Source organism: Pseudophryne corroboree, chromosome 1, assembly GCF_028390025.1.
Source record: "Pseudophryne corroboree isolate aPseCor3 chromosome 1, aPseCor3.hap2, whole genome shotgun sequence".
Taxonomy (NCBI): Eukaryota; Metazoa; Chordata; class Amphibia; order Anura; family Myobatrachidae; genus Pseudophryne; species Pseudophryne corroboree.
The window spans coordinates 630,330,046-630,348,593 of NC_086444.1; the positions used below are offsets into that span (position 1 = coordinate 630,330,046).

General features: G+C 47.9%; 1 protein-coding gene across 1 annotated transcript in view; it reads right to left on the reverse strand.

Annotated features, from left to right (window-relative positions):
* The window catches only part of HOMER3 (homer scaffold protein 3), a 260,671-nt gene that overhangs the window by 124,159 nt on the left and 117,964 nt on the right, over positions 1 to 18,548 (reverse strand). Inside the window, exon 4 of the mRNA XM_063914539.1 lies at positions 10,435 to 10,542. Within this exon, the coding sequence (XP_063770609.1) occupies positions 10,435 to 10,542 (108 nt within the window). The remainder of the gene's footprint in view (positions 1 to 10,434; positions 10,543 to 18,548) is intronic.

The following is an 18,548-nucleotide window of genomic DNA, read 5'->3' on the forward strand; positions in this document are numbered from 1 at the left end:
CGTATTACAGATCCAGCGCGCAATAGTCTGCTTGGAAGCAGGAGCCCCAATCTCATTGGGAACCCACAGGACAAACAGAGACTCTGTTTTCCTAATCTGCGCCGATCTGGCGACATAGATTTTCAAAGCTCTAACCACATCGAGAGATTTAGATTCCGCCAAGGCGTCAGTAGCCACTGGCACCACAATAGGCTGGTTTATGTGAAATGGTGAAACCACTTTTGGCAGAATTGTTGACGAGTTCTCAACTCCGCTCTATCAGCATGGAAAATCAATTAGGGGCTTTTGTGAGACAAAGCCGCCAACTCAGACACTCGCCTTGCGGACGCCAAGGCCAACAACATGACCACTTTCCAAGTAAGGAATTTTAACTCAACCTTGCACAAAGGTTCAAACCAATGCAATTGCAAGAATTGCAACACCACATTAAGATCCCACGGTACCACAGGAGGCACAAATGGAGGTTAAATGTGCAGCACGCCTTTCACCAAGGTCTGAACTTCTGGAAGAGAAGCCAATTCTTTCTGAAAACAGATCGACAAGGCCGAAAACTTTAATAGAGCCTAACTTTAGGCCCGCATCCACACCTGCTTGAAGGAAATGGAGCAAACGCCCCAGGTGAAATTCTTCCGTAGGAGCCTTCTTGGCTTCACACCAAGACACATATTTTCTCCAAATACGGTGGTAATGCTTTGCCGTTACTTATTTTCTAGCCTGAAGAAGTGTGGGAATGACTTCACTGGGAATACCCTTTCGGGCTAGGATTTGGCGTTCAACCGCCATGCCGTCAAACGCAGCTGCGGTAGGTCCTTATACGCGCACGGCCCCTGTTATAACAGGTCCTCCCGAAGAGGAAGAGGCCAGGGATCTTCTATGAGCAACTCCTGAAGATCTGGATACCAGGCCCTTTTTGGCCAATCCGGAACAATGAGGATCGCCTGAACCCTTGTTCTTCTTATAATTTTTATCACCTTTGGAATGAGTGGAAGTGGAGGGAACACATATACCGACGGAAACACCCACGGTGTCACTAGGGCATCCACCGCTATCGCTTGAGGGTCCCTTGACCTGGAACAATATCTCTGAAGTTTCTTGTTGAGGCGGGACGCCATCATGTCTACTTGAGGAACTCCCCAACGACTTGTCACTTCTGCAAAGACCTCTTGATGAAGACCCCACTCTCCTGGATGGAGATCGTGTCTGCTGAGGAAGTCTGCTTCGCAGTTGTCCACTCCTGGAATGAAGACTGCTGACAGAGCGCTGGCACGTCCTTCTGAACAGCGAAGAATCTTTGAGGCCTCGGCCATCGCCGCTCTGCTCCTTGTTCCACCCTGGCGGTTTATGTACGCCACCGCTGTCATGTTGTCTGACTGAATCAAGACAGGCAGACCGCGAAGAAGATGTTCTGCTTGCAGTATGCCGTTGTAAATGGCCCTTAATTCCAGAATGTTTATGTGTAGACAAGCTTCCTGGCTTGACCACTTTCCCTGAAAGTTTCTTCCCTGTGTGACTGCTCCCCAGCCTCGGAGGCTTGCATCTGTGGTCACCAGGATCCAATCCTGAATCCCGAACCTGCGTCCCTCCAGAAGGTGAGAACTGTGCAGCCACCACAGAAGGGAGATTCTGGTCCTGGGAGATAGAATTATTTTCCGGTGCATGTCCAGGTGAGACCCAGACCACTGGTCCAACAGGTTCCACTGAAACACCCTGACATGAAACCTGCCATACGGAATGGCCTCGTAGGCCGCCACCATCTTCCCCAGCAATTGAGTGCATTGAAGAACTGACACCTTTGCTGGTTTCAGAATCTGTTTTACCATGTTCTGTATTTCCAGAGCTTTTTCCACTGGAAGAAAAACTCTCTGCAATTCTGTATCCAGAATTAAACCCAGGAACGACAGCCGTGTCGTCGGATCCAACTGTGATTTTGGCAAATTTAGGAGCCAACCATGTTGTTGCAGAATCATCAGTGAAAGGGCAACATTCTTCAGCAATTGCTCCTTGGACCTCGCCTTTATGAGGAGATCGTCCAAGTACGGGATAATTGTGATTCCCTGCTTGCGCAGGAGAACCATCATTTCCGCCATTAATTTGGTGAAAATCCTCGGAGCCGTGGACAGACCAAACGGCAACATCTGAAATTGGTAATGACAATCCTGCACAGCAAATCTCAGGTAAGCCTGATGTGGAGGATATATGGAAACATGCAAGTAGGCATCTTTTATGTCGACTGACACCAAGAAATCCCCCTCTTCCAGACTGGAGATCACTGCTCGGAGAGATTCCATCTTGAATTTGAATTTTTTAAGAAAGAAATTGAGGGATTTTAGGTTCAGAATCGGCCTGACTGAGCCATCCGGCTTCAGGACAACGAACAGGCTCGAATAAAAGCCTTCCCCCTGTTGTGACGGGGGCACTGTGACAATTACTTGATTTTGACACAACTTTAGTATCGCAGCGCTTACTATCTCTCTTTCTAGAAGAGAAGCTGGCAAGGCCGATTTGAAAAATCGGTGAGGGGGCACGTCTTGAAACTCTAACCTGTATCCTTGGGTAACTATTTCTACTATTTCTACTATCCAAGGATCCAGGTCCGAGTGCACCCAGACCTGACTGAAGAGTTGGAGACGTGCCCCCACTGGTGCGGACTCCCGCAGAGGAGCCCCAGCGTCATGCGGTGGATTTGGTAGAAGCTGGAGAGGACTTCTGCTCTTGGGAACTTGCCACAGCCTGTGACCTTTTCCCCTTCCTCTCCTCCTCGCAGCAAGGAAGGAGGACCCACGTCCTTTTTTGAATATATTGGGCCGAAAGGACTGCATCTGATAGTGAGGCGATTTCTTCTGCTGTGCAGGAACATAAGGTAAAAATGAAGACTTACCCGCGGTAGCCGTAGACACCAGGTCAGTGAGGCCGTCACCAAACAAGACCCTACCGTTAACGGTAGAGACTCCATCGCCTTCTTAGAGTCAGCGTCAGCATTCCATTGATGAATCCAAAATGCTCTCCTTGCTGAAACTGCCGTCTAGGGTATCTACCTCAGATGACAAGTTATCTGCCCGCTTTTCAATAGCGCTACTCACTCATGCCGAAGCAACGGCAGGCCTGAGTAGCGACCCTGTAGTGACATAAATGGATTTTAGGGTATTTTCCTGCTTACGATCCGCAGGATCCTTTAGGGCTGCCGTGTCAGGGGGCGGAAGCGCCACCTTTTTGGATAGACGCGATAAAGCTTTGTCTACCGTGAGGATTGACTCCCACCTTTCCCTGTCCCCAGAGGGGAACGGATATGCCACTGGAATTCTTTTGGGAACCTGTATCTTCTTATCAGGATTTTCCCAAGCCTTTTCAAAAAGTGCGTTCAGTTCATGAGATGGAGGAAACGTTACCTCAGGTTTATTTCCTTTAAACATACAGACCCTTGTATCAGGAACTGCAGGGTCCTCTGGGATATGTAATACGTCTTTTATCGCCACAATCATGTACTGAATACTCTTACCAAGTTTTGGATATAATCTGGCATCACTATAGTCGACACTGGAATCAGAGTCCGTGTCGGTATCTGTATCTGCTACCTGGGTAAATGCACTTTCTGTGACCCCGAAGCGGTCTGGGCTTGTGACAAAGCATCCTCCATGGATTTCCTCCATGTCTGGTTCTTAGACTCAGATTTATCAAATCTCTTAGTCAACCTAGTCACATTTGCGTTTAAAACACTCAACATATTCACCCAATCATCCGTCGGCGGTGCCGACACGGTCACTCTCACAGTATTTTCTGTCCCCACTCCAGCCTCTTCCTGGGAAGAGCATTCAGCCTCAGACATGTCGACACACATGTACCGACACCCACAACCACACTGGGGCTATAGGAGACAGTCCCACAACAAAGCCTGTAAGAGAGACATAGAGGGAGTTCTGCCAGCTCACACCCAGCGCCTATCCCGGTACTGAAGCAAGTAAAAAGACTGCCCAGACCTGTTAGCGCTTTCTATATACACTGCTCAAAAAAATAAAGGGAACACTTAAACAACACATCCTAGATCTGAATGAATGAAATATTCTTATTAAATACTTTGTTCTTTACATAGTTGAATGTGCTGACAACAAAATCACACAAAAATTATCAATAAAAATCAAATTTATTAAATCATGCAAGTCTGGATTTTGAGTCACACTCAAAATTAAAGTGGAAAAACACACTACAGGCTGATCCAACTTTGATGTAATGTCCTTAAAACAAGTCAAAATGAGGCTCAGTAGTGTGTGTGGCCTCCACGTGCCTGTATGACCTCCCTATAACGCCTGGGCATGCTCCTGATGAGGTGGCAGATGGTCTCCTGAGGGATCTCCTCCCAGACCTGGACTAAAGCATCCGCCAACTCCTGGACAGTCTGTGGTGCAATGTGGCGTTGGTGGATGGAGCGAGACATGATGTCCCAGATGTGCTCAATTGGATTCAGGTCTGGGGAACAGGCGGGCCAGTCCATAGCATCAATGCCTTCGTCTTGAAGGAACTGCTTACACACTCCAGTCACATGAGGTCTAGCATTGTTTTGCATTAGGAGGAACCCAGGGCCAACCGCACCAGCATATGGTCTCACAAGGGGTCTGAGGATCTCATCTCGGTACCTAATGGCAGTCAGAATACCTCTGGCGAGCACATGGAGGGCTGTGCGGCCCCCCAAAGAAATGCCACCTCACACCATTACTGACCCACTGCCAAACCGGTCATGCTGGAGGATGTTGCAGGCAGCAGAACGTTCTCCTTGGCGTCTCCAGACTCTGTCACGTCTGTCACATGTGCTCAGTGAGAACCTGCTTTCATCTGTGAAGAGCACAGGGCGCCAGTGGCGAATTTGCCAATCTTGGTGTTCTCTGGCAAATGGCAAACGTCCTGCACGGTGTTGGGCTGTAAGCACAACTCCCACCTGTGGACGTCGGGCCCTCATACCACCCTCATGGAGTCTGTTTCTGATCGTTTGAGTAGACACATGCACATTTGTGGCTTGCTGGAGGTCATTTTGCAGGGCTCTGGCAGTGCTCCTCCTTGCACAAAGGCGGAGGTAGCGGTCCTGCTGCTGGGTTGTTGCCCTCCTACGGCCTCCTCCACGTCTCCTGATGTACTAGCCTGTCTCCTGGTAGCGCCTCCATGCTCTGGACACTACGCTGACAGACACAGCAAACCTTTTTGCCACAGCTCGCATTGATGTGCCGTCCTGGATGAGCTGCACTACCTGAGCCACTTGTGTGGGTTGTAGACTCCATCTCATGCTACCACTAGAGTGAAAGCACCGCCAGCTTTCAAAAGTGACCAGAACATCAGCCAGAAAGCATAGGAGCTGAGAAGTGGTCTGTGGTCACCACCTGCAGAACAACTCCTTTATTGGGGGTGTCTTGCTAATTGCCTATAATTTCCACCTGTTGTCTATTCCATTTGCACGACAGCATGTGAAATTCATTGTTAATCAGTGTTGCTTCCTAAGTGGACAGTTTGATTTCACAGAAGTGTGATTGACTTGGAGTTACATTGTGTTGTTTAAGTGTTCCCTTTATTTTTTTGAGCAGTGTATATAATTTAGCACCAATTCACTTGTGCCCCCCCAACCCCCCGTTTTGCACCCCGTTACTTGGACAGCAGTGTGGAGGTCAGGGCCAGCTTCTGTGAAGAGAAAATGGCACTGGTCAGAGCTGTGTGGGCTAAGCCACACCCACTACATGGCGCGCTTCAGTCCCGCTTAAATGTATTTTTATACTGGCAGGGGTCCCTTAACTAGTGCCTAGGCACTGTTATCACTTATGCCAGTGGCGTTTGTGGTGTTCATGCTGCCCAGGGCGCCCCCCCTGCGCCCTTCACCCTGCAGTGCCGAGTTATGTGTGAGAGCATGGCACAGCAGCGCGGCCGCTGCGCGGTACCTCAAACGCCGTCTTCTGCCGTCACTGAAGTCTTCTGATCTTCTCATACTCACCCGGCTTCTGTCTTCTGGCTCTGTGAGGGGGGTGACGGCGCGGCTCCGGGAACAAGCAGCCAGGCGTACCAAGTGATCGAACCCTCTGGAGCCAGCTAATGGTGTCCAGTAGCCTAAGAAGCCAAGCCCTTGAACTCAGAAGAAGTAGGTCTGCTTCTCTCCCCTCACTCCCACGAAGCAGGGAGCCTGTAGCCAGCAGGTCTCCCTGAAAATAATAAACCTAATAAAAGTATTTTTCTGAGAAACTCTGGAGAGCTCCTCAGTGTGCATCCAGTCTCACAGGGCACAGAATCTAACTGGAGTCTGGAGGAGGGGCATAGAGGGAGGAGCCAGTTCACACCCATTCAAAGTCTTATAGTGTGCCCATGTCTCCTGCGGATCCCTTCTATACCCCATGGTTCTTGAAGCATCCCCAGCATCCTCTAGGACGTATGAGAAAAGGTTAAGATCCTGACACCGGAATCCCGACACCCGGAATCCCAAAGGTCAGTATGGCCGGGGTGGTAGGGGTTAGGATGCGGGAGGAGGAGAGGTTTGCTTTAGACTCCTAAAATTAGAAGCCTTAACTCACCCCTGTCGGGATCTTCAACGTTGGGGTGCCGGAGACAGTATTCTGACTGCCGGCATCCCATCCGCCCGGACCTCTTACCCAACCCAGAGTATATGCCGGAATGTTAGCTGATAAAAGGCTTCAAATGCTTCTGCATCAGTCAAATCAGGATATCCATATCTGGTGTGTTGAATTAAGGAGAGCCTGGGAAAGTACACATTGGAGGTCGTTCAGATATGATCGCTGCTGTGCACTTTAGCGGTCGACCAGATCTGAACTGCGCATGCATCTGAACCGCAATGCACATGCACATCGGACGTCTACAACGGGCACCGGCGATCAGCAATGGAATGGTGCGAGGATCCATTTGCACGGGCGTTCGCAAGGTGATTGACAGGAAGAGGCCATTTGTGGGTGGCAACTGACCGTTTTCAGGGAGTGTTCTGAAAAACGCAGGCGTGTCCAAGCATTTTCAGAGAGGGTGTCTGATGTCAGCTCCGGCCCCGATCAGCAGGATTCAATCGCACTGGAAGAGTAAGTCCTGGGCTGTGCAGAGACTGCACAAACTGATTTTGAGCAGCTCTGCTACACATAGGAACGCACACTTGCACGGCAAAAATACACTCTCCCTGTAGGCGGCGACTATCTGATCACAGGACAGCAAAAAACGCAGCCCAGCGATCAGATCTGAATTAGGCCCCTTGAGCTAAAAATTGATCAGTGTGTACAGGTGTACATTGATCTGATATTGCTCAGTTGTATTGGAGTGTTAATTGGACTGACAGAAGATATCTGATAGTGCGAACTCAACTTTAGATGCTGTTCTGGATGCAACTATATTCATAGCAGACGTGTTGTATACAAGATCAGCTAAAATAAAGGCCCTCATTCCGAGTTGATCGGTCGCAAGGCGAATTTAGCAGAGTTACACACGCTAAGCCTACGCCTACTGGGAGTGTATCTTAGCTTCTTAAAATTGCGACCGATGTAATCGCAATATTGCGATTACAAACTACTTTGCAGTTTCTGAGTAACTTCAACCTTACTCTGCCTGTGCGATCAGTTCAGTGCTTGTCGTTCCTGGTTTGACGTCACAAACACACCCAGCGTTCGCCCAGACACTCCCCCGTTTCTCCAGCCACTCCTGCGTTTTTTCCAGAAACGGTAGCGTTTTCATCCACACGCCCATAAAACGCCGTGTTTCCGCCCAGTAACACCCATTTCCTGTCAATCACATTACGATCGCCGGAGCGATGAAAAAGCCGTGAGTAAAAATACTATCTTCATTGTTAAATTACTTGGCGCAGTCGCAGTGCGAATATTGCGCATGCGTACTAAGCGGATTTTCATTGCGATGCGATGAAAAATACCGAGCGAACGACTCGGAATGAGGGCCAAAAATTGGTCTGATGCACAGTTGGAAGTAAATCTGCGTACTTTAGGTAATAGAGGAGCACAAATAGTGTATTTTCACCCACATGTGGCCACCACCGTGTGGTCTGCATACAATACTGGTTTACTGCTAGCCATCATCATCAGGATGTGCTTGAAGCTGCCCTAAACAAATTTGTCTTTTCCCAACCCAGTTCCACTTCTTCAGTCCTAGGTGCATATGACGCTTCATAGCCAATTTTGCCTGCGCTCAATTTCTGAGCAGGTGCAATGCAAATTTCTGTAAAACATGGGCCCTCATTCCGAGTTGATCGCACGTAGCAACTTTTTGCTGCTCGTGCGATCAACTAATCTCCACCTATGGGGGAGTGTATATTAGCATAGCAGGGCTGCGTTCACTTGTGCAGCCCTCCTATGCTAAAAAAGTTTCACTCAAAACAAGACCAGCCCTGTACAAACTTACCCTGTGCAACGGATCCAGCGATGATGGGGCCGGCTTTGACGTCACTCCTCTGCCCTCCGGTCGCCTGGACACGCCTGCGTTTTACTTACCACTCCTCGAAAATGGCAGCAAATGGTAAGTTGACGCCCCGGAACGCCCTCTTGCTGTCCAGCTTCTTGCGGTCGCCGCTGCAACCACTTTCTTCTCTGACAGCGTCATGCAACGGCGCACGTGCGCAATGCACACGCCGCACATGCGCATTCCAGACCCGTTCGCACCGCAGCGAAGAACCGCTGTGTGCGAACGGGTGGAAATGATCCCCATGGTACGCAAACAGGGATACATTCACTCTTCGTCAGTCCCTCTATCTTGATGATATAAAGAGCTTGCAAACAGTAACATAATTAAGCATGATAGATAAAACAATGTATTTCAAGTTGATACCGAGTAACCCTTTGATCACCAAAGTAGTAAAACAGCTACAAGGAAAATGGGAAAAAGAAAAATTCTGCCTAAGGATTTCTTCTACCTCCTGAGACCACAACCATTAACTCGCCAACACTGTATGAATCTTCATCACAGCTGTGTCCAGCAAGCGCCTGGAGGACAAGCAGCCTATATATAAATGTAAAGGTTGTTGATGAAGAATTGTCAGTGAAATCAGCGCTTCATTGGTTAGCTGCTGTGTACATCCATATAGTGACACGGTCACTGAAACTGCCCTTCAACAACTTTCCATTTGTATACGTGACTCTTGCTGCCAAGGCTTCTGAAGTACAGAAATGTGCAAACAATTCATGCTGATATCAAGGAAAGAGTGGGTGTTATAGCATAAACTAACTCAACATTTTCTATGTCGGCATTGTATAGGAGTGTTACTTCCACTGCCAAATCATGCCCATTGTCAGGGAACTCAAACCGTCTGCACAAATCTCTATTCAGACTGTCAGCTTGTATTCCCTAACCTCAGGTGAATGGCGCAATGGCGGAGGCAGCACAAACTGCCAGTGTGAATAGAGATTTGATCTGACAGTTTGAATCCCCTGATGTGTGGGGGTGTAGCACAGTTATGTACGGCTGGTTGTCCAAAAATCGACAAATATTCCACCTAATACCATTATTTGAGAATTGCTGAGGCTTGGTTAAGATACGACTCCACAGAAACAATACTTTTTGTCATATTGGTTAAAGGCAAGTAGGAGAAATGTTTCTCAATAGCTATGTTATGAAGACCAAAAAATTATGTGGCAAGGATAGCTGGGGATTCATCCTGAAACTCCAAAAACATGAAGCCCTTGTCGAAATTGTCTAACCCTTGTGATGTGCTAGAGAGAGGATTCCCGCTTAATATAAACCGCCACATAATACGCTATCCACCATACAGAAAGCTACCGTATTTGCCGGCGTATAAGACGACTGGGCGTATAAGACGACCCCCAACATTTCCACTCAAAATATAGAGTTTGTTATATACTCGCCGTATAAGACTACCCCCTTCCACACACCAAATAAAACGTAAAAGAACATCAGATTTGTGACATACTGTATATTATGACCTGATAAGAGATTTGGATAGGGAGTATTTATCAAGTTATGCATAAGAAGGGGGGAGGGGGGGAGGAGAAAGTTGTAAAATGTATAAAAGTATACCCCTGTGTGCATTTAGTGTTACCGGTTTCACATGAGTGCCATTAGTATTAGTATTAGTATTAGTGCCATTACAGTACCTGTCATTGTCACCATTGTACGGCCACAACGCGACTGCAGCGCCTCCGGCCAGTCCCTGAATCTCCCTGTAATTGGCACTAGTGACCCGCCGCGGCCGCACTGGATATCGCGCGATACTGGATGGTGAGTAGAATGAGGTAGGCGGGCATCGGGAGGCCACTATGGGCACCGGGCGAGTATCTGAAGGCCACTATGGCAGCTATGTCTATCCCAACTGAAGTGGCACCCGGCGTATAAGACGACCCCCCCACTTGGAGGCATGTTTTTCAGGGCAAAAAAGTAGTCTTATACGCCAGCAAATACTGTACTTCTATCGCTCTCAGATCCCATCAAAAGGCTCTACTGCAAGATGCTTACCTGCTGTGCAGTGATATTAAGGGCCGGGTTTGTCAGCTCAGTTTTATCCTGGGATCTTTCTCTTGCCAGACGAGCAGCGTCCCTCACCTCCTGGAACTTCTCTGCAAACTGTCGGGAGGAGAGAAAGAGGTACTGTTACTAATATCTTCTGATTTAAATCTGTTGTCCTCCAAGGAACAAACTACCCTTGCACAGTTTACACACCAAAGGCCATGTCTACAGTAAATGATGTCAAACAGCTTAACAGTCCACAGAAAAGAAGACCATCATACAACAAATACCTCCATATGCACACAGATGTCAGGCGGTCTCCAATTCGCTGCAGTAATTTATTGTGGCTAATTTACTCGTCCAGGGTTATCCTAGTTTCCCATGAGGAAACACATAAGTCCGCGGATTTTGGATGTTTTTTTTGTTGTATTTTACTGTGTGAGCCCATGTGGGTTTTTTTATTGTGTTTTTTATTTTTCTTCCTGTGGGGGAGCATGTGTTTGTTTTTTTCATACATGTGTATGATGTGTATGTGTAGGTACAAAAACGTCACTGGTGTGTGTGTGTGTGTGTGTGTGTGTGTGTGTGTGTGTGTGTGTGTGTGTGTGTGTGTGTGTGTGTGCATGTGTAGATAGAGAGATAGATAGATAGATAGATAGATAGATAGATAGATAGATAGATTTGTATTGTATGTACAGTGCCACAGGTTTGTCTTTACTTCTACGTTTGTCTGTTAATTACAGCTTGGTATGCTGATGAATGCTTCACTGTATCTGTGCATTAACATTATCACTGCATGGAAGAATAGCTCTGATGACCCAGTGGTGACTAAGATCTGTTTGCCTTGTGCAAGCATGCATGACCATGACCAATTGATTCTTCTGACTTGAATCTTACAAATGAAGATGCTTTGGCTGAGAAATTGTGAGGCAGACACAATTTTATGATGTGGTTCAGTCTTCATATAAACTGCTATTTTAGAAAACGTACTTCTCTGAGTAAAATAAAGCGCTTATATACGTGTCATGTTTTGTAGTGCTTTCCTTGTGCTTACAGACTACTGGCTTGAGTCAGATGGTGCAGCATCCGTGTCTGTGCTTTTTGCTGGGCTTGCATCTGTGACTTTATGCTAATGCCACTACAATGTCCTTCCTTGGTGTATAGCCGTGCATCCAAATATACAAGGACTGAACCTGGCAAGCTAAGCATCCATAAATACTGAAAAAACACTTACTGCCTACATCAAAACTTGCATCAACTCTATGGCAAGTGCAGACTCTCCATCGGAGTATGGCATATGTAAGCCGTTCACAGGGGCGTTTCAACAGAGGAGGGGGCCCGTGGGCACCCCTGGGTGGGCCCCCTTCTCTGTACGGCGCTGTAGACTCCGGCATTGTACCAGAGTCTACTGTGCATGCGCAGGTCTCCGGAAACATGGCACCCGCCATGATCCAGAGACCAATGTGCGGCGGCCATTTTGGTGGCAATTTCCAGCGCGAGCGCAGCGGCCGACGCTGGACTCCTGAAAGGTAAGTATTTAAAATGGGTGCAGTGTGTGCGGTGTGGGGCCCCCCCCTGGACCCAGGGGCCCGTGTGCACATTGCACTCATTATAGAAACGCCTTTTCTACAAGTGACACGCCTGCAACAATCCCATTTCCATGCATCTTTTTAGCCACCTCCCTGTCATCTTTAGTCAAATTTGATCTACGACTCTATACAAGCAAAATTGCGACGTCTGCACAATGCGACTCTGCTGTATGCACATACAAAAACATTTTTCCGCTGCTTACGATATCGTTGCTGCATCCTACTCAGAATCAGGCTATATGTGTTTTGGTAAAAGAAAATACAATTGCCTTACTGCAATTCATGATGGCTCTTTTGACAATATACGGCCATGCATTTTCATTTTTAAACAGAAAACAAGACTTAATAATCCTGTTAATCTATCAGGGTGGTTCAATAAATAAGGTAACAACAACCGCTCATTGCGTAAATGTATTCTTGTACATATACTTATAATCAATAGCACTATCTTGGTACAGATTATTTTTCCACATAGTCCCCATACTTGTCTAAGCATTTGTTCCAATGGTACACCAAGGCATCCACCCCGGCATAGAAGAAATCAGTGTCAAGCGCCTGAAGCCCAGACATGATGGCTTGCTGAACTTCACCATCGGTTTGCGAATGACCTTCCACCCAGGTGCTCCTTCAATGATCCAAAGAGATGGAAATCACTCAGTGCCAGGTCAGGGCTATAGGGAGGATGGTCCAGCACCCCTCAATGGTAGCACCAGAACTCACGCATGTGGCTGGCTGTGTGTGGCCTGGCGTTATCGTGCAGCAAGACAACGCCTGTTTGCGCAAGCCAGGTTGTTTTCGACTAACTGCCCACCACAACCAGCTCAGTGTGTCACAACAGCAGTCAGCATTCACAGTATCTCCCTTGGAAGGGAATTCCACAGGAAGCACACCCTTGTAGTACCAAAACACGGTTGCCATGTCCTTCTTTGCTGATTAAGTTGTTTTGAATTCCTTTGAAGGTGGGGACGATGCATGTTTCCATGTCATGGATGCTTCCTTCATCTCCGGTGTCACATGATGCATACACATTTCATTGCCTGTATCCATATGCTGCAGGACTCCCTCCTCATGGTACCGTGTCAAGTGCATAAGAGACAATATCATCCTATTGGTTTTGTGAACTCCTGTGAGTTACTTCGGTACCCATCAGGAACAATTTCTCCTGTACCCCAGTTGCTGATGAATGATGTTGTGCACAGTACCCACTGAGATGTTTAGTTTGTCATCAATATCTAATGCGTATATCCTCCTGAATCAGACCTTCAATGTAACACAAATTGTCATCTGTGATAGACGTGCTTTGCTTGCTAGATCACTGCTCATTTTGAATCTATCCTGCCATTATCGAAGGTAGTATACCAAACCCAAACCTGTTTCCATGGCATGACGTTATGACTGTAAATCTAACAAGTTGGCGATGAATCTCAGCTGCAGATGTGCCCTTTAGATGCAGAAATCTGATGACTCTACGCACCTCAATGTTTGACCATGCTTCCGCCAGCCCCACCATCTTACAACTGATGTTGGGACAGTATGACCAGGGACGTGCAATGAGCTAATGGCTCAGGAGGCACTGGCTAGCACCAGAGCCAGATTTACACACAATATATGAGCCAAAGGGTACATCTGGTCATTATACAAAGTTGCAGCAGTATAAACTCCTGTAAATTTGGTGAGTTTTGAACAGAGATGTGCGGAAAAGATAGTCAGGTGAGGCACTGCCTCACCTGCCATAGACTTTTTACTCCAGAGTTTTGGCTATAAAAATGGTTAGAATAATGCAAAGAAGATATTTCAAACATATTCTTTGTATTTTACATATACTTTATACAGTCAAACCTCTGGCACAAATATTAGTATGACAGGAAAGGCTCTGCCTCACCTGCCTCACCCCACCGCACGTCCCTGAGTATGACTGATATGAGGTGCAGTCAGGGGAATCAGTGGTTCACCTTCTCTGGCCTGGCGGGAATTTAGACAGAAATAGAGAACATTACACACGTGAGAGGTCTTGTCAGAGCCGGATTAAGGCTATGAGGGGCCCGGGGCACTTCAGATTGTGGGGCCCTTACTAAAGAGAAAGTAGATGAAATACATATATATCCTCGCGGGATATAGGGTTTGGATGACCCAGAAGTGCACCAGAGCAAGTAAAAACATTTAGCATTGGAGTGCCGTTATTTTTCCAAAAAAATAAATTATATACATATACACAGGCGTGCGAAGAGACTGACTGGCGGGTGCCGCTCCGGACTTCCCCCCCTCCACGGCATTATAGTGTTCTCTCACCTCCCCTGTCCTGGATATAAACTGCTCACCTGGGCGGCCCAGGTGAGCAGTCTATATCCAGGACAGGGGAGGTGAGAGAACACTATAATGCCGTGGAGGGGGGGAAGTCCGGAGCGGCACCCGCCAGTCAGTCTCTGCGCACGCCTGTGTACATATATATATATATATATATATATATATCTCAAACTTACGTAAATGTGGCACATTTCAGACTGGTAGAAAACAGTGGTGCATTTTAATTCATCAACATTTCGGGCCACAGGGACCGCATCATCAGAACACACAGTGTCCTCATGATGGGATCTCCGTGCCATATATACATAATATATATATAAATATATATATATATATATATATATATACACACACACACACACACACACACACACACACACACACACACACACACACACACACACACACACACACACGCATACATACCTCCCAACTTTATCGGATGTGGAAGCAGGACCCCATGCACTGTGAAAAGGGGTGTGGCTACAGAAAATGGGTGTGCTTCATAGAAAGGGGGCGTGGCTTCGCAGCAATGCCGCGGTTGCGAGCCACGACCCCCGTTCTCGTCACTATAGGGGCATGGACAGCGCTCAGTGAGCTGCTGGTATGCCCCCAGTACCTCTGTCTCCGTGAATAGAGGCTTGTGCGCATGCGCACAGCGTCTATTCACCCTGCTCTGCAGCGAGTGCAAGAGCCTCCCAACTGTCCCTACCCACTGTGGGACACTGCTGCCCGTGGGTGGGACAGCGGGACAGTCCCAAAAAAATGGGACTGTCCCGCGAAAATCGGGACAGTTGGGAGGTATGGGCATGTTATATATCTACTATATAAAAGCGAAAATTCGTCCTTCTGTCTTTCTATACAAATTCACAGCTTACAAGTGAAGATCGTGACATTTTACATACAAGAGAATTAAAAAACGGCGGAGGCAACTAAAACAGTTAGAAATCCCTAGCACCCTTAGGGGGGGCAGACAGCAGCAGAGAGTATATCAGGAGACAGCATAACTCCAGAATTGCTGGAGCGTTGTACTCAAAAATTGGTACACATATGCCTTACAATCTGGCAACAAACACTGTGGGGGGAAGACACCCCTAGCACCCCTAGGCAGCAGCACTGAGTATTTCAGTAGACAGCATAACTCTGGAATGCCTGCAGCAATTTACAACAAACTTGGTACACATGTGCCTTACACCAGTGGCGGAACAAGCAAGCGGTGGGCCCAGGTGCGACAAAATGCTTTGGGCCCCCCCCCCCCCCCCCCCATCCAAGTCCACCCCAGGGGCAGTGCGCGCCGTAGGCGCGCGCAAAAATACATAGTGGCGTGGCTTCGTGGGGAAGGGGTGTGGCCACAAAATAATACCAACACAGTAGTCACCATTATTCAAATTACACCGCACAGTAGCACCACTACACCAGGTAGAGACCCTTTTACACCTTACAGCGAACAGATTCCTCTTTTTACACATTACAGCAGACAGCGTGCCCTTTTTACACATAACGGCAGACCGCGTGCCCTTGTTACACATTACGGCAGACAGCGTGCCCTTTTTACACATTACAGCAGACAGCGTGCCCTTGTTACACATAGCGGCAGACAGCGTGCCCTTTTTACACATTACGGCAGACAGCGTGCCCTTGTTACACATTACGGCAGACCGCGTGCCCTTGTTACACATTACGGCAGACAGCGTGCCCTTGTTACACATTACGGCAGACAGCGTCCCCATTTTTACACATTACGGCAGGCAGATTCCCCATTTTTACACATAGCAGCAGGCAGATTCCCCATTTTTACACATAGCGTCAGGCAGTCCCCCTGTTTTACACATAGCGTCAGGCAGTCCCCCTTTTTTACACATTACGGCAGGCAGATTCCCCTTTTTACACATTGCGTCGGGCAGATTACCCCTTTTTACACATAGCGGCAGGCAGTCCCCCATTTTTACACATTGCGGCAGGCTGATTCCCCCTTTTTACACATTGCGGCAGGCAGTCCCCCCTTTTTACACATTGCGGCAGGCAGTCCCCCCTTTTTACACATTGCGGCAGGCAATCCCCCCTTTTTACACATTGCTGCAGGCAGTCCCCCCTTTTTACACATTGCTGCAGGCAGTCCCCCCTTTTTACACATTGCGGCAGGTATGCCCCCCTTTTTACACATTGCGGCAGGTAGTCCCCCCTTTTTACACAGTGCAGCAGGTAGTCCCCCATTTTTACACAGTGCGGCAGGTAGTCCCCCATTTTTACACATTGCGGCAGGCAGGCACAAGAAAGAAGGAAAGAAGGAAAGAAAGAAGGAAAGAAGGAAAGAAAGAAGGAAAGAAGGAAAGAAAGAAAGAAAGAAAGAAAGAAAGAAAGAAAGAAAGAAAGAAAGAAAGAAAGAAAGAAAGAAAGAAAGAAAGAAAGAAAGAAGAATTATACTTACCCTCTCCGCTGGCTCAGGCTCCTCGGTGCAGCGTCAGAGACGATTCCCGGGCTGGAGAGAAGGAGGAGGAGGGAGGCTGAGAAGGGAGCCGCAGCAGCGCTGTGTTACTGGTGGAGGCGCTGCTGCTGCTGCCCCTCTGCTTCCCTATAGGCTGTTCTCGGAAGACAGCCTATAGGGAAGCAGAGGGGCAGCAGCAGCAGCGCCTCCACCAGTAACAAAGCGCTGCTGCGGCTCCCTTCTCAGCCTCCCTCCTCCTCCTTCCCCCGTCTGTAGTACCGCTGCTCCTCTCCTCTCCTCTCTTCGCCGGGCGGCTGTGCGCTGCAGGCAGCGGTTGCCCGCAGCGCACAGCGGCATGTAATGAGTCAGTTTGACTCATTACATGCTTGGGCCCCTGGACAGAGGCGGGCCCCAGTGCAGTGCACTGCCTGCACTGCCGGTAGTTCCGCCTCTGCCTTACACTCTGGGAACAAACACTGGGGGTTAGAAACCCCTACGGGGTGGGACAACAGTGCAGAGTATGTCAGCAGACAGCATAACTGTGGAAGGCCTGGAGCAATTTACACCACACTTGGTACACATCTGACTTACAATCTGGGAACAAACTCTGTGGGGGTTAGACACCCCTAGAACCCCTAGGGGTGGGACAGCAGCACAGAGTATTCCAGGAGACAGCATAACTCCCAAATGCCTGGACAAATTTACACCAAACTTGGTACACATCTGACTTACAATCTGGGAACAAACACTGTGGGGGTAAGACGCCCCTAGCACCCCTATGGGTGAGGCAGCAGCACAGAGTTTTTCAGCAGACAGAATAACTTTGGAATGCCTGGAGCAATTTACATAAAACGTGCTACACATATGACTTACACTCTGGGAACAAACACTGTGAGGGTAACACACCACTAGCACCCCTAAGAATGGGCCAGCAGCACAGACTATATCAGGACATGCATGATATGTCAGTGATGACATGGCTGCATGTGACAGGGCCAGTGACATGATATGAGGAGGGGAATGCAGGTAGCACAAACCCACACACTGAGAGTTATATAGAGGAAGTAGCAGGCTCCCCCAGCAGCACAGAGTATATCAGGAGATACATAATGTGCTGCGCTATATAAGAAACTGTAAAAAAATGGATAATTTCACAGGGGCACTGACATGATGTGAGGAGGGGAATGGAGGCAGCAGGAAGCCACAGACTGAGAGTTGTATAGGGGGAGAGCAGGGTCTCTTGGGGGACAAAAAAGGGGTCAGGTCACTACACAAAGTGCGTCAGGGAAGCAAGATATGCCTATATACTTGATCTCCAACCAACGTAAATTAACAAACAACTATCATTATAATTTACAATCCTCATCCTATAGAAAAGCACGGGTATTCAGCTATCTACAATGTTATTTATACTGTGTGTTTAATATTTACATTTATTATTGTAAATAGACATTCTTAAAATACCGGACAATGCCATGTTCTCCAGCTAGTATATAATAAGAATTTACTTACCGATAATTCTATTTCTCGTAGTCCGTAGTGGATGCTGGGGACTCCGTCAGGACCATGGGGAATAGCGGCTCCGCAGGAGACAGGGCACAAAAATAAAGCTTTAGGATTAGGTGGTGTGTACTGGCTCCTCCCCCCATGACCCTCCTCCAAGCCTCAGTTAGGATACTGTGCCCGGACGAGCGTACACAATAAGGAAGGATATTGAATCCCGGGTAAGACTCATACCAGCCACACCAATCACACCGTATAACTTGTGATCTGAACCCAGTTAACAGTATGACAAACGTAGGAGC